This window comes from Coregonus lavaretus (assembly GCF_964263955.1).
Source record: "Coregonus lavaretus genome assembly, chromosome: 21".
In the NCBI taxonomy this organism is placed as follows: domain Eukaryota; kingdom Metazoa; phylum Chordata; class Actinopteri; order Salmoniformes; family Salmonidae; genus Coregonus; species Coregonus lavaretus.
Genome location: NC_140008.1, coordinates 7,602,636 through 7,616,820, shown reverse-complemented (window position 1 = coordinate 7,616,820; position 14,185 = coordinate 7,602,636). Strand labels below are relative to the sequence as shown.

The following is a 14,185-nucleotide window of genomic DNA, read 5'->3' as shown; positions in this document are numbered from 1 at the left end:
TTGGGTAAAACACCAACATTTCCCGTGGGAAATAACCATGAAAACCATCAGAAAAATGCAACTGTTGTCAGAGATTAGTCCCTGAATTTATACTAAAGTTTGTAAAGACTTCCATTGATATGACAAGTTATTACTTACCTGTGTCCCCATTTTGTCTGTATTAATTTAGTTCAGCTATGCAATCCAAAGCAGTTTGACATGACTTCACCTAAGCAGTTTGACATGACTGAACTGTTCCTTAATTCTTGGGCCGACTCTTTTCTCCGTGTATATCAATGATGTCGCTCTTGCTGCTGGTGACTCTCAGATCCACCTCTACGCAGACGACACCATTTTGTATACATCTGGCCCTTCATTGGACACTGTGTTAACAAACCTCCAAACGAGCTTCAATGCCATACAACACTCCTTCAGTAGCCTCCAACTGCTCTTAAACACTAGTAAAACTAAATGCATGCTCTTCAATCGAACGCTGCTGGCACCCGCCCACCCGACTAGAATCACCACTCTCGACGGGTCTGACCTAGAGTATGTGGACAACTACAAATACCTAGGTGTCTGGTTAGGATCGGTAGGATAGTCAGTTTTACGAGGGCATGTTTGGCAGCATGAGTGAAGGAGGCTTTGTTGCGAAATAGGAAGCCGATTCTAGATTTAACTTTGGATTGGAGATTCTTAATGTGAGTCTGGAAGGAGAGTTTACAGTCTAACCATTTACATTTTAGTCATTTAGCAGACGCTCTTATCCAGAGCGACTTACAGGTAGTGAATACATATGTATATATAATTTTTTATTATATATACTGGCCCCCCGTGGGAATCAAACCCACAACCCTGGCGTTGCAAACGCCATGCTCTATCAACCGGCCATTCCCTCCCCTACCCTGAGCCAATTGTGCGCCGCTCATGAGTCTCCCGGTCGCGGCCGGCTGCGACAGAGCCTGGATTCGAACCAGGATCTCTAGTGGCACAGTTAGCACTGCAAAGCAGTGCCTTAGACCACTGCGCCACTCAGGAGCCACAAGAGATCCTGGTTCGAATCGGCTTCCTATTTCGCAACAAAGCCTCCTTCACTCATGCTGCCAAACATGCCCTCGTAAAACTGACTATCCTACCGATCCTTGACTTCGGCGATGTCATTTACAAAATAGCCTCCAACACCTCTACTCAGAAAATTGGATGTAGTCTATCACAGTGCCATCCGTTTTGTCTCCAAAGCCCCATACACTACCCACCACTGTGACCTGTACGCTCTTGTTGGCTGGTCCTCACTACATGTTCGTCGTCAAACCCACTGGCTCCAGGCCATCTATAAATCACTGCTAGGCAAATCCCCGCCTTATCTTAGCTCATTGGTCACCATAGCAGCACCCACCCGTAGTCTGCGCTCCAGCAGGTATATCTCACTGGTCATTCCCAAAGCCAACACCTAATTTGGCCGCCATTCCTTCCAGTTCTCTGCTGCCAATGACTGGAACGAATTGCAAAAATCTCTGAAGCTGGAGACTCTTATCTCCCTCACTAACTTTAAGCATCAGTTGTCAGAGCACCTTACCGATCACTGCACCTGTACACAGCCCATCTGAAATTAGCCCACCCAACTACCTCATCCCTATATTGTTATTTATTTTGCTCTTTTGCACCCCAGTATCTCTATTTGCACATAATCTCTTGCACATCTAGCATTCCAGTGTTAATACTAATTGTAATTATTTTGCACTATAGCCTATTTATTGCCTTACCTCCATAACTTGCTACATTTGCACACACTGTATATATATTTTCTGTTGTATTTTTTGACTTTATGTTTTTTTACCCCATATGTAACTCTGTGTTGTTGTTTTTATCGCACTGCTTTGCTTTATCTTGGCCAGGTCGCAGTTGTAAATGAGAACTTGTTCTCAACTGGCTTACCTGGTTAAATAAAGGTGAAATAAAAATAAAACAGAACACAAAATTGTCATACATCGATATGTTCTTCTACTATGTGTGACGTCACAACAGTATAACCGTTCTAGAACATAATCTCTCGCCTGTTATGCAATTATTACATGATTTTATTAAAACGTGTTTGGTGGTGTCTGTACTTCATAAATCAATCAACTTTGTCAGGCTCTCAGTTTAAAATACTGTAGTGATTTGTATTTTTTTTAAGTAAGTATTGTCTCATTTGATACAAACAAGGTATTCTTTTGGGGAAAACACAAATTATGAATAGATATGAATAGGCAATGAACATTACAATAAATACTATTTTAATATCTGTGATTGTATCTTATTTTTCAAACAAATAAACGTTTGTTTTACTGTATTTGGATGAATTGAGCTCAGTGATCAATATGATTTTTTCCGATACAATTATTCAAGATAAAGCCAAGGAGATGACTGGGGATTGGTAGTGAACAAGGAAATAATGTGTGCCGGACTCTTATTGGCTGATTAAGGCAGTATGACGCTATTCAAACTCCAATGGTAAGATGCCACACTTGGGTTACTTTGAGAAGCCCCGGTAGTGCACATCATCACCGCTAGCCCTTTTTTCCCCTTTCTCTTTCGAACAGTGCCTCCAACATTGGGCCTAGCGAGAAAGCCTTGAACATTAGGAGGTTTTCCCCCAGAAAAAACGGCTTTACATTTTAAAATTGCTGCTCTTTTTGTAGGATTGAAGACGTTGGCGCGTTATACAATGTTTAAATTGTTTTTATTCGTTGTTCTCGCCGGAGCTGCCCGGGCGAGTGATGTGATTGAATTCACGGATGACGATTTTGACAGTAAAATTGGAGATCACGGGATGATTCTCGTTGAATTCTTTGCGCCATGGTAAGTTCTACAGAAACGCATAGCTAGCTTGCTACTGGCTAGGTTAGCTACATTCTGAAGCTAAATCGTTACAATTTTATCTCCAGTGAACGGACGCCGTTAGCTACCTAGCTAGTTGGCGATCGTTACTTTGTCTCTACTGTTCAGTTACTTACGCAAGAGGAATAACATTGGCTTGTCCAAAAAAGGGTAATGCTCCTTAGAATTTATATAAACATGTAGCTAACTGTATTAACGTTAGCAAATTTGTTTCCCCAACTGTCCATCTAACTAACTAGGTACCTAGTTGATAATGGTTAGCTCATAACAAGTTAGGAAGTGCATGGCTATCTAATTTGCCACAGCCTAGCCTAGTGACCCATTTTTGCTACCATTTGTTACATGCACTTTGCTACGCGTTATTAAAGGCGTTAACTAACTAGTTAGGTGTCTCAGATGGACATGGCTGGTTAGTTGGCTAACTAACTAGATGGCTAATATAGCTAACTAGTTGAGCCTGGCAAGCCAGAACGTTTCATGTTTTAATAGTAAATGGCCTTCTAATTCGTAGTTTGTTTGATCATTCGTTTGCTAAGTTATCTTGTCTACCTCTCAGACTTAGCCTGAATGATAAATTACTAGCTATTACAATTGGAAATTACCTTACAATTAGGTTACCAATAAGGACGCTGGGGGCTTGGCCAGCCACTGTTGTACTCCACCCTTTGGGTTGTCGCTAGTTAGCCAATTTCAACTTTGTGCCGGGGTGTGTTATCTTAAAAATGAATACAAACAAAAAAGGTAGGGTTAGGCATAAGGTTAGCAGTGGGGTTAAGTTTTTAAAATCAGATTTTAATTAGATAAATTGTAGAAATAGGCGGGGTTTAGCAATAATCATGACTGTGGCTGTAATAACTAGTGACGGCCCACCCTTAGCGGAGTTGCCAACATTCGGATGCATCCGGGTTTTCAAGGATCCAACTAATTCAACCTAGCTTCCTTTTGCGCTAAAAAACGAATGTGGCTTCCGCTCAGGCGTTTCTTTTACGCCTGCAACGTGGTCATTGCTAGAAGGGATCCAGCGTTTGTCAAAATATGTTGTTTTTTTGGGGGGTGGATTTTAGTTAACCCTAGTCCTGACCCTTTTCCTAACCTTAAACTAATTATCTTAACCTGCCACGAAATGTCAAATCTAACGTTAATTTCACAAAAGCTGGATCTCTTCTAGCCTTGACCCTGCTAGGTTCTACACCTCAGTGACTACATTAGGTTAGTTGTAACCTTATGATTGGCCAGTGAAGCTTGGGTGGCTACTCCTGATTGGTCCCCAAAACTGTTACATAGTTCAACAATGCTGTCAAACCTGAGCAGGGCTTCCTCAGATAATCAGAACAATCTATCCTTTTCAAGATGGTTGATCAGATTTGATAACTGCATTCACAGATTTGTATTTTCCAAGCAATATGTGGATTTCCTTTTTCCTCAAACCATTGCGGCTGCATTTTATTTTAACGTCCATTTACACTTCAATTTGATCTGTCGTGGTGGTATCAAATTCCACCTGCTTTTAACTCCCACCCCTCATCTAGATTTCAAGCTAAGGCCTGAATGGTTCACTGCCTGGGATGGCAACATAAGAGCCAAGCTTTTTATTGTTTTACAGATATCAGCTTACCTCACTTGTTTGTTCCTTAGGTGTGGTCATTGTAAAAAACTAGCTCCGGAGTATGAGGTGGCAGCCACACGTCTGAAAGGCATCGTCGGATTGGCCAAGGTACTTCTGTCACATAATGCACCTTACATTGGACAATTGCATTTGACCTTTGGACTGAAAAGGTTGTGTGTGTAATCCCCCATACTCATGTAAAGACAACCATGTCCATAATGTTTCTAAACTGTCGCCCAGTTTGTGCTCTTGGTCACACTCACTAAGTAATGGCCGCCTATCATTTTGCTTTAGGTCGACTGCACGGTCCACAACAATGTATGCCAGAAGTACGGAGTCAGCGGTTACCCAACACTGAAGATCTTCAGAGACGGAGAGGACGCCGGTGCCTATGATGGACCCAGAAATGCAGGTATTTAGCCTTAACATTCTGTGTCTTGTCCTGATGGGCTGAGATGCATAATCACTGCCTGTCATTCACCTATTACATGTTTTGACCCTGTATTTCAATGGTTTCTCTATCAGATGGAATTGTCAGCCATCTTAAAAAGCAGGCCGGTCCAGCTTCCGTGGAGCTCAAGACCGAGGCAGATTTCACAAAGTATGTCGGAGACCGTGACGCAAGTGTTGTGGGTAGGTTTTGCCTTTTTTAAAGTTGAGCTCTGCATGAATAAACAAAACCAAATGACTGAGTAAAATGTTTCTACTTTTGCCTTTTGTCGTCAATGATATTTGACTGTATGCCGTGTTTCCTGTGTCTGTCCTGTCCAGGTTTCTTTGCTGACGGTGGAAGCCCAGCCGAAGCGGAGTTCCTGAAGTCGGCCAGTGCCCTCCGAGAGTCCTTCCGTTTTGCGCACACCAACGCCGAGGAGCTTCTCCAGAAACATGGCATAGAGGGAGAGTGAGTGCTCTCTCATCATTGTCTTCTTTGTCCCTTTTAAAGGGACGGTTCACTCAATACAAATGAATGTGATTTCTCCACTGTAGTTGTAAGGTAAGTGGACAATCATGTTAATATGTATTTAAAGTGAACTGTCCCTTTTTTTAATATTGCTCATTGTGTTTGCGTTGCCTTGCTTGATGTGTTTTCTGACACTAGTATCAGCTTGTGTTCTGTTTTTATTGCAGGGGAATCATTCTGTTCCGTCCGTCACGCCTCAACAACAAATTTGAAGAGAGCATTGTCAAGTTCAGCGAGGACACGTTCACCAACGCCAAGATCAAGCAGTTCATCCAGGACAACATGTGAGTTTTACCACAATATTTTCTCCCTTTTGTGTTGCCGCCAGTGATGAACCATTTTAGGCGGTTTTGAATGGATTCTTATTGTAAGAATATTTAATGAATTCTTGGGAGATGCATGGACCAGTTAAGACCAGTTTCTGTCAAGAGCAGCTTTTTTTTGTTCAATTCCATGGTCTAGAATGAGGTGATGGTGAATTTTATTTATTTTGAACAAGTTGTAGCTCTATTCTACTGTATTTTGCATGCTGACATTTATGAAAGGAGTTGTAGCTCTTAAACTGCGTTTTTCTCTTTCCCCATCAGCTTCGGAATGTGCCCCCACATGACTGATGACAACAAGGACCAAATGAAGGGCAAGGACCTGCTGGTGGCCTACTATGATGTGGACTACGAGAAGAACCCCAAGGGATCCAACTACTGGAGGAACAGGTAGGGTCCCTAATAAATAACACTTATTCCCAGGAGGGGACCTCCTTTTGTCTTGTGTGTTAGTGTAATCTCTCCAGCTCTCAGTCCCCAAGACTTAACTTGCATCTCATTTTGTGTACTCTGAACGCTGGTTTCCTGGACACGGATGGAAAAGCATGTTCAGTGGAGATTTGCAACAGATTTGCATTTCATTGGACTATTTGGGATGCGCGAAAATATGTTCCAAGGCATTGTTGTTGTATGCATGAACCCAACTCCCTCTCTCTCACCGTCTATAGGGTAATGAAGGTAGCCAAGGGCTTCCTGGACCAGGGGAACAAGCTGAACTTTGCCGTGGCCAGCAAGAACAGCTTTAGCCAAGACATCGCTGAGATGGGCCTGGACGCCAGCACCGGGGAGCTGCCCGTGGTCGGCATACGCACCGCCAAGGGAGACAAATACGTCATGGCCGAGGAGTTCTCGTAAGAGTCACTTATCACCACGCAACTCCAAGTGGTACTTCGGGACATGGTATCACTTAGGATAGGGGGATGGACATTGGGTTGAGAATTTACTGGTTGAGTTTATTGATCATACCTGTTATTTAACTAGGGATTTCACTTACTGTTGTGAGTAGACTATGTGAGTGAGCACAATCTGCCATAGAACTCCAGTAACATTTTCAAGCGTCCCTTGAATGTAAAAAATCTCTTGGAGCTTTGGCACCATGTTTGTGACATTTTAAACTCTCTGCAACAAAGGATATCAGCCAGGACCACAGTTTAGAAGCAGACAAGGCTTGATACACATGTAATGTCTTACTACCAGCAAGTTAAATGTACACTTTCCGCTGAATATAACAGCGCTAACGGGTCATGGTGACCTCTGTAGAAACCTCTGGAAACATCCTGTATCTGGGTGTTATTTCTATACTGATTCAGTACAATGTCTTGGTTTTCCACAGACGTGACGGCAAGGCCCTGGAGCGTTTCCTGCAGGACTACTTTGACGGCAAGCTGAAGCGTTACCTCAAGTCTGAGCCCATCCCTGAGTCCAACGACGGCCCAGTCAAGGTGAGTCAGCACTTGAGACTGACATTGCGAGCGGTTGGGTGCTCCCAAATCAGACAAAATAATGTGTAAAAGAAGCAGCAACTCAATGGTTTCCAATTGGAGCAGTGTGTTGGGGGAGGGCCTATGTTTGTGTTGCGCTGTCCGACAGATGTCCCTGTTTTACGCCAAAAAGAGGCATGGGTTCTTTCAAGGTTTGTCTGTGTAAACCATTCTCACCAAGGCCCTCTTTCGTTGTCCTCCAGACTGTGGTGGCTGAGAACTTTGATGCCATTGTGAACGAGGAGGACAAGGACGTGCTGATTGAGTTCTACGCCCCCTGGTGTGGCCACTGCAAGAGCCTGGAGCCCAAGTGGAAAGAGCTGGGAGAGAAAGTAACGGCTACTGATTTTAAATTCTCTGATTATGGCCATTCTGCATTGGCATGTGAGACTAACCCATTCCCTCTCTACCTCGCAGCTGTCCAGTGATCCCAACATTGTCATCGCAAAGATGGACGCCACAGCCAATGACGTGCCATCCCAATACGAAGTCAGGGGGTGAGTGATAAATCTCCAACAGTCATAACTATTTAGCAAGTGTTTGACATGTAGGTCCTGTCTGGTGTCCTGTCTGGTGTCCTGTCTGGTGTCCTGTCTGATGTCCTGTCTGATGTCCTGTCTGATGTCCTGTCTGATGTCCTGTCTGATGTCCTGTCTGATGTCCTGTCTGATGTCCTGTCTGTCTCATCATGCTTTTCTTTCCCCTGTTTCAGATTCCCTACCATCTTCTTCGCTCCAGCTGGACAGAAAATGAGCCCAAAGAAATATGAGGTTTGTCCCGAGTATACATATATAACCACAGAACAAGGAGACAGATATTTAACCGGATGTATAAATGTGAAGCATCCGCTTGGCATTTCCACTCACTACCAAATATGGTGATGCGAGGAAGCCCATTGGTCGCCAGTGTGAGCAGATGGAGCGAGATGGATTTTGGCCGACATTCTGCTAATTTTCTCATTGGTGAAACATTTGATCTCTACCGTTTTCTGTTCCGAAAACTAGAATCTGTTACGAACAGAGTGGACTACGTTTTGTAGACTTTACCCTTTGCCAAAGTAATAAAAATAAAAAACATTGTTTAGAAGGAGTGCAAAGGCAAATTGAGTTATTGCACACGCGCACTTCACAGAATAGGCATTCCATGATGGAATTATGCAAATGTAGCTAGAACGCGCCAATAGGATCTCACCAGCTCGTGCTTGGCTCTGCCCACCTCCTTGCTTGTTCTGCCCACTATGACTCATTTGTTCCCATTTGAAACAACGGGCTGTGGTCTATCTTGGTTTAGTTCTAAAACGTCTTTATAACTGCATGCCTTGTCATGTAAAATTCCAAGGACACGCTTAACTCACATTTAGGCCTTATTGTGTCACATTGATGCAGCAGCTAACCTGGCTTGTTGATGTTTTTTCTTTCAGGGAGGTCGCGAGGTCAGTGACTTAATCTCCTACCTGAAGAAGGAGGCCACCAACCCCCTGGTGGCTCAGGAAGAGGAGAAGTCCAAGAAGAAGAAGAAGAACGAACTATAGAAGCTCAACTGGAGTCAACATTCCGAGGAGGGAAACACTGACAACTAAATTATATTCCAATCTTTAGTGAACTACAGAATGCTCTGAGCCCAGTTGAGATGAGGGCCCTCTTGGGTCCTGCCGCTCTGCGAACACTGTGGAAAGTGGAGGTGGTGTCAAGGGCCTGCCTAATTTTTTAATGTATGGGATGAGGGACAGCTTTGAAATTGAGATTATTTCCCCTGGTCTGTCTGTACCTCTGATGCACTTTGGTACAATACCAATTTCCAGTCATCTATTGGTTTATTTCTGGAAGAGGGGAGTTATGGTGAATTCCTTTTATCTTTTGTTTTTGTACATTTGAAAGGATTGTGAAATAAAAGGCCCAGAAAACCAAGACGTTTTATTTTAATTTATGAATAAATGTTTCTGAATTCCTTGGGGGTTGTTGGGGGGAGGGGTTGTGCTCTAAATAATAATAAAATAATCTTATTTCTAAACCATATTCTTCAAAGCCAGGGGGGACCATTCTATAAATGTAGCGTGTTGCACTTTTAACGGGCCCGTTTCCTGGACGCAGAGTAAGCTTTACTCCTGGACTGAAATGCAATGGAGATATTGTACTGAAAGAGTGTTTTGGTCCAGGAATAGGCTTTTGTTTCCGGGAAACTCCTTGATTGTAAGAGGCCACTTCAAGACACCAATGTGCTCTGTCTTTGTTCTAAAGAAGTATAATGGTGGGGCAGAGACGTGACTCCTGGTTGTTGGCAAGAAAGAGACTCCCTTCCTAAACACCTGACGACAACTGATTTTCTGGAAGTCAAAATGGAATTGATCCAGCCATGACTACCTGACCCTGGTCTTTCCCACCTAGCAAAATGTTGAAAAGAACTATGCCCGATGTCTATGTTCGGTTTTGGTTGAAAGGACTTGAAAACAATGTAATTTTAACATGCTTGCATACATACACGTGGACACAGTATAAAAAAAATTGGTGTATGAACAATTTTATTAACCATCATACATCACTCCAGTATTTACACAGTATTTATTTACAAAATTCAAGTGCTAAGTGTATTTATTCCACTACTGAAGAAGCATGACTCAAATCACCTACTCATATTTTAAACATCCAGCGTAACAAAATATACATTATTCCAAGCCTCACCATTAAGTGAATTAATGCCAATACTTATTAACAAAGGGGTTTCCATTCGGTTTTGCTATTTCATATTTACATTTCATGTAACAAATCATTATTTATGCAACCAACAATTTATTTGTACATTTATATTGTTTACAAACAATTGAGTAAAACAAGCTTATTTTTTTGGGTTGGGCAATGCATCATATTCTTACTCTTTTAATCAATGGCATCAACATATTGAAAAACCAACTCTTTCTTAAAACTGCATTGTTGGTTAAGGGCTTGTAAGTAAGCATTTCACTGTAAGGTCTACACTTGTTGTGTTCGGCGCATATGACAAATACAATTTGATTTGATGTAATGTTCTGTGGCCTTCCATTTCTTGACTGCCCTGCAACACAGAAAGAAACATTTAGTTGTAATCAGACAAAATAAGATGAATTCAGTTGTAATGATTTGAATTAAATATACAACTTTAGTCTCACAGATAACGTTGTTAATTAATGTAGTGTATAACAAGCGGAATTGCAGTGTTATGAGTTTGATTATGATAATGTTATCTCTTACTTATCCAGCTCTGCGTCTGGGTCAGCTCCTGATTTCTGGGCCACTGAAGCAGCCTGGGATGGTACTGCCTGAGAGGGTGCTGTAGCTGTGGTAGAACGTATATTTTGATTGGCGATTTTCTGAATTTATCAGAGTGCCATCAGGTATCCGGATTTCAGATGTGTCCATTTAAACAGGATTATTAGGGAAATCGTTCTTCTTGCAAAGCATGTACACGTTTTAACCGAACTATTATATTAATCTTACTATCCACAATACTCACATTATTGCGTGCATTTAACCGTACTCAGTGTTTCAATCGGTTTGAATCAGACTTGAATGGTGGAGGATTATTGATAAAGTAATCTTCCTCTCCAGTAGAGGTCAACGTCGTTGGAGCTTTCCAATACATTTTATTGAACTGGAAGTTCTTCCATAAAATGACTGACAGTGGGTCAGGAGTTGGTATTTTTCTTTGATTTGTAGAAATACATTAATTTGTCATTATATAATCCAATCAGAGTTTAGTGCGAACCCCAAAGGCGGGGCTTATGTGCGTACGAGCCAATCAGTGGCAAGTTATTAAAACTTGTAGCGCGTACCGGGACTGGTGCACGTGTCAGCAGAGGTATGGTATGCTAGCAATGTGTTAGGCTATTATTTGTTAGCAAAGCGTTTTGGTTAGTCTATGTCTTTATCAAGTTAGCTAAGCATGTATCCTATTGTTGTTGTTTGACGGCATTTTGATTGTTAATGTGATTTTGACACGTTGGTAACACGCTGTCAATGCACGCGAGCTAGCTTACCCAAAGTTTTGTTTTTGTTTTGGTGGTGGTATTTTCCTTTAATAATGACGTGATGTAAAAGTTGCCGATTCTCTACTTGCACATATATTCTCTAACTTTTTAACATTATTTTTTATGAGTTAGTAACCTTTTGTTTGTTGCAGATGTGATACTACATGGCAAGAACAATGTTTGAAACAGTGACTTCAATTGGAAGTAAAATCCATCGCAGTTATTGGGGACTGATCAACAACTATATATATTTATCCCGGGAAGCCGTGCTCCTCCATGCTGTGGAGAACGCCAGAGCACGGAAGTCGCATCAAAAGAATCATAAAATCACCAATCAGAGAAAAGGGACAGACGAAAACATTGAAACGCAGGACACTATCCAAAGAGTAAAAAATATCAAATTACCTGAGAGGCACACCTGTCTAGAAGTTGATAGCACTCTAAAACCCACAGACTCAAGGACTCATTTAGCTAAATGTGGAGTGCCCTTAACACCTATTGTACAGGGTTCGCTGACAGCTGCTTCTGGGGACAACAGGGTAGCCAACCGGCAGACTTCAGTAAGCAAAAAGCTGTTTGCGGCCGCTTTGAGTGAACGATGGGAGGTGGACAGTGGCTTCTTGTCTGAGGCCAGCCCACCCCCCCACCACCCCGAGCTAGCAGACACAGTTCTCCCTGCAACAGCATGTGCCCGACCACTGTGGTGGCTATGGACTGTGAGATGGTTGGCACAGGGCTGGGCGGGCGCACTAGTGAATTGGCACGCTGCAGCCTGGTGGATTACCATGGCAACATCCTGTACGATAAGTACATCCGTCCATGCCAGCCTGTGACCGACTACAGGACCCGTTGGAGTGGCATCCAGAGGCACCATTTACAGAACGCTCTGCCCTTCCCAGAGGCTAGGACCGAGGTCAGTGATGAGACCATAACCACCAGAAGACTGGCTTTGCCATTTACTCTCCTTTGAGTCCTTTACTTTGTGGGCAAAGATCGGAGTAGTCTCTATGCTAGAAAGCCCAACTGGACATAGGTTTCAACTATTCAGGGGTTTTAGGTTGCACATATCCTTTCCTTTGAGACCAAAGGCAGCCATTTACGATTAGTTTAATAATTTGGTTATTTGTTTTGTGTGCATACTCACGTTGGTAATGGGCACCAATACTAACCAGTCTGCTTTCCTTGTTCAGATACTACGAATACTGGAGGGGAAAGTAGTGATCGGCCACGCTCTGTACAACGACTTTCAGGCCTTAGACTTGACCCACCCAGGTCACATGATCAGGGACACCAGTGGCACGCGTCTGCTCAGGCGACTGGCTGGCTTCCCCACAAAGCGCTGCGTCTCACTCAAGATCCTGACAAATGGCCTCCTAAACAGGAAAATACAGGTGAGTGCTCCTGCCTGCCGTCTAGGTGTTTTTGGTGACCGTTTAAAAGCATCTGAGGTTAGGGATCTGAATGGATGGATAGATCATAACAGCCTTGACAGTGTTGGGTTGGTCAGGGGGTTTTGACTCTATGATGACACATTATCTTTGTCTCATCCCTACCAGGTTGGAAGGAGGGGCCACAGTTCAGTGGAGGACGCTCTGGCTTCTTTGGACCTGTATAAACTGGTGGAGGGGGAGTGGGAACAGGATATGCGAGAGAGAATGAGGGACTGGGACATAGGTACTCTCCCAGACCCCGCTACCTCAAACCACTACATGCAGGACCAATACTGGCCAGAGGACTTCAGAAGGCTGTAGGACAGTCGGTGAGAGGAGAAGGCTGTAGGACAGTCGGTGAGAGGAGAAGGCTGTAGGACAGTCGGTGAGAGGAGAAGGCTGTAGGACAGTCGGTGAGAGGAGAAGGCTGTAGGACAGTCGGTGAGAGGAGAAGGCTGTAGGACAGTCGGTGAGAGGAGAAGGCTGTAGGACAGTCGGTGAGAGGAGAAGGCTGTAGGACAGTCGGTGAGAGGAGAAGGCTGTAGGACAGTCGGTGAGAGGAGAAGGCTGTAGGACAGTCGGTGAGAGGAGAAGGCTGTAGGACAGTCGGTGAGAGGAGAAGGCTGTAGCACAGTCGGTGAGAGGAGAAGGCTGTAGCACAGTCGGTGAGAGGAGAAGGCTGTAGGACAGTCGGTGAGAGGAGAAGGCTGTAGGACGGTCGGTGAGAGGAGAAGGCTGTAGGACGGTCGGTGAGAGGAGAAGGCTGTAGGACAGTCGGTGAGAGGAGAAGGCTGTAGGACAGTCGGTGAGAGGAGAAGGCTGTAGCACAGTCGGTGAGAGGAGAAGGCTGTAGCACAGTCGGTGAGAGGAGAAGGCTGTAGGACGGTCGGTGAGAGGAGAAGGCTGTAGGACGGTCGGTGAGAGGAGAAGGCTGTAGGACGGTCGGTGAGAGGAGAAGGCTGTAGGACGGTCGGTGAGAGGAGAAGGCTGTAGGACAGTCGGTGAGAGGAGAAGGCTGTAGGACAGTCGGTGAGAGGAGAAGGCTGTAGGACAGTCGGTGAGAGGAGAAGGCTGTAGGACAGTCGGTGAGAGGAGAAGGCTGTAGGACAGTCGGTGAGAGGAGAAGGCTGTAGGACAGTCGGTGAGAGGAGAAGGCTGTAGGACAGTCGGTGAGAGGAGAAGGCTGTAGGACAGTCGGTGAGAGGAGAAGGCTGTAGGACAGTCGGTGAGAGGAGAAGGCTGTAGGACAGTCGGTGAGAGGAGAAGGCTGTAGGACAGTCGGTGAGAGGAGAAGGCTGTAGGACAGTCGGTGAGAGGAGAAGGCTGTAGGACAGTCGGTGAGAGGAGAAGGCTGTAGGACAGTCGGTGAGAGGAGAGAGGAGAAGGCTGTAGGACAGTTGATGGGGATAGTACTAGGCCAGGGGTATTAAGTCAAATGATTAAAGTTGCCAAGCATGGCAGTATGGTTTAGTCTGTTTTTCTGACCTATGGTTATTGACTCAAATTCATCTAAGCTGGGAGGGGT

At 44.1% G+C, this 14,185-nt stretch overlaps 1 protein-coding gene and 1 pseudogene across 2 annotated transcripts; both read left to right on the top strand.

The window, feature by feature from the left end:
• The first annotated feature begins 2,479 nt into the window (after window positions 1-2,479).
• On the top strand, window positions 2,480-9,137 carry LOC311149066 (protein disulfide-isomerase A3-like). Its single transcript, XM_084186171.1, has 13 exons — window positions 2,480-2,820; window positions 4,495-4,573; window positions 4,760-4,877; window positions 4,991-5,098; window positions 5,237-5,366; window positions 5,594-5,710; window positions 6,014-6,139; window positions 6,418-6,600; window positions 7,083-7,191; window positions 7,434-7,562; window positions 7,648-7,727; window positions 7,943-8,000; window positions 8,651-9,137. Exons 1-13 carry the CDS (start codon window positions 2,687-2,689, stop codon window positions 8,759-8,761), a joined length of 1,482 nt encoding a protein of 493 aa, XP_084042297.1. The 5' UTR covers window positions 2,480-2,686; the 3' UTR covers window positions 8,762-9,137.
• A 1,891-nt stretch (window positions 9,138-11,028) lies between these two features.
• Window positions 11,029-13,064, top strand: LOC311148987 (apoptosis-enhancing nuclease-like; annotated as a pseudogene). Its single transcript, XR_014615653.1, has 4 exons — window positions 11,029-11,061; window positions 11,383-12,143; window positions 12,421-12,621; window positions 12,787-13,064. The product of XR_014615653.1 is annotated as an apoptosis-enhancing nuclease-like (transcript).
• Window positions 13,065-14,185: the final 1,121 nt, after the last annotated feature.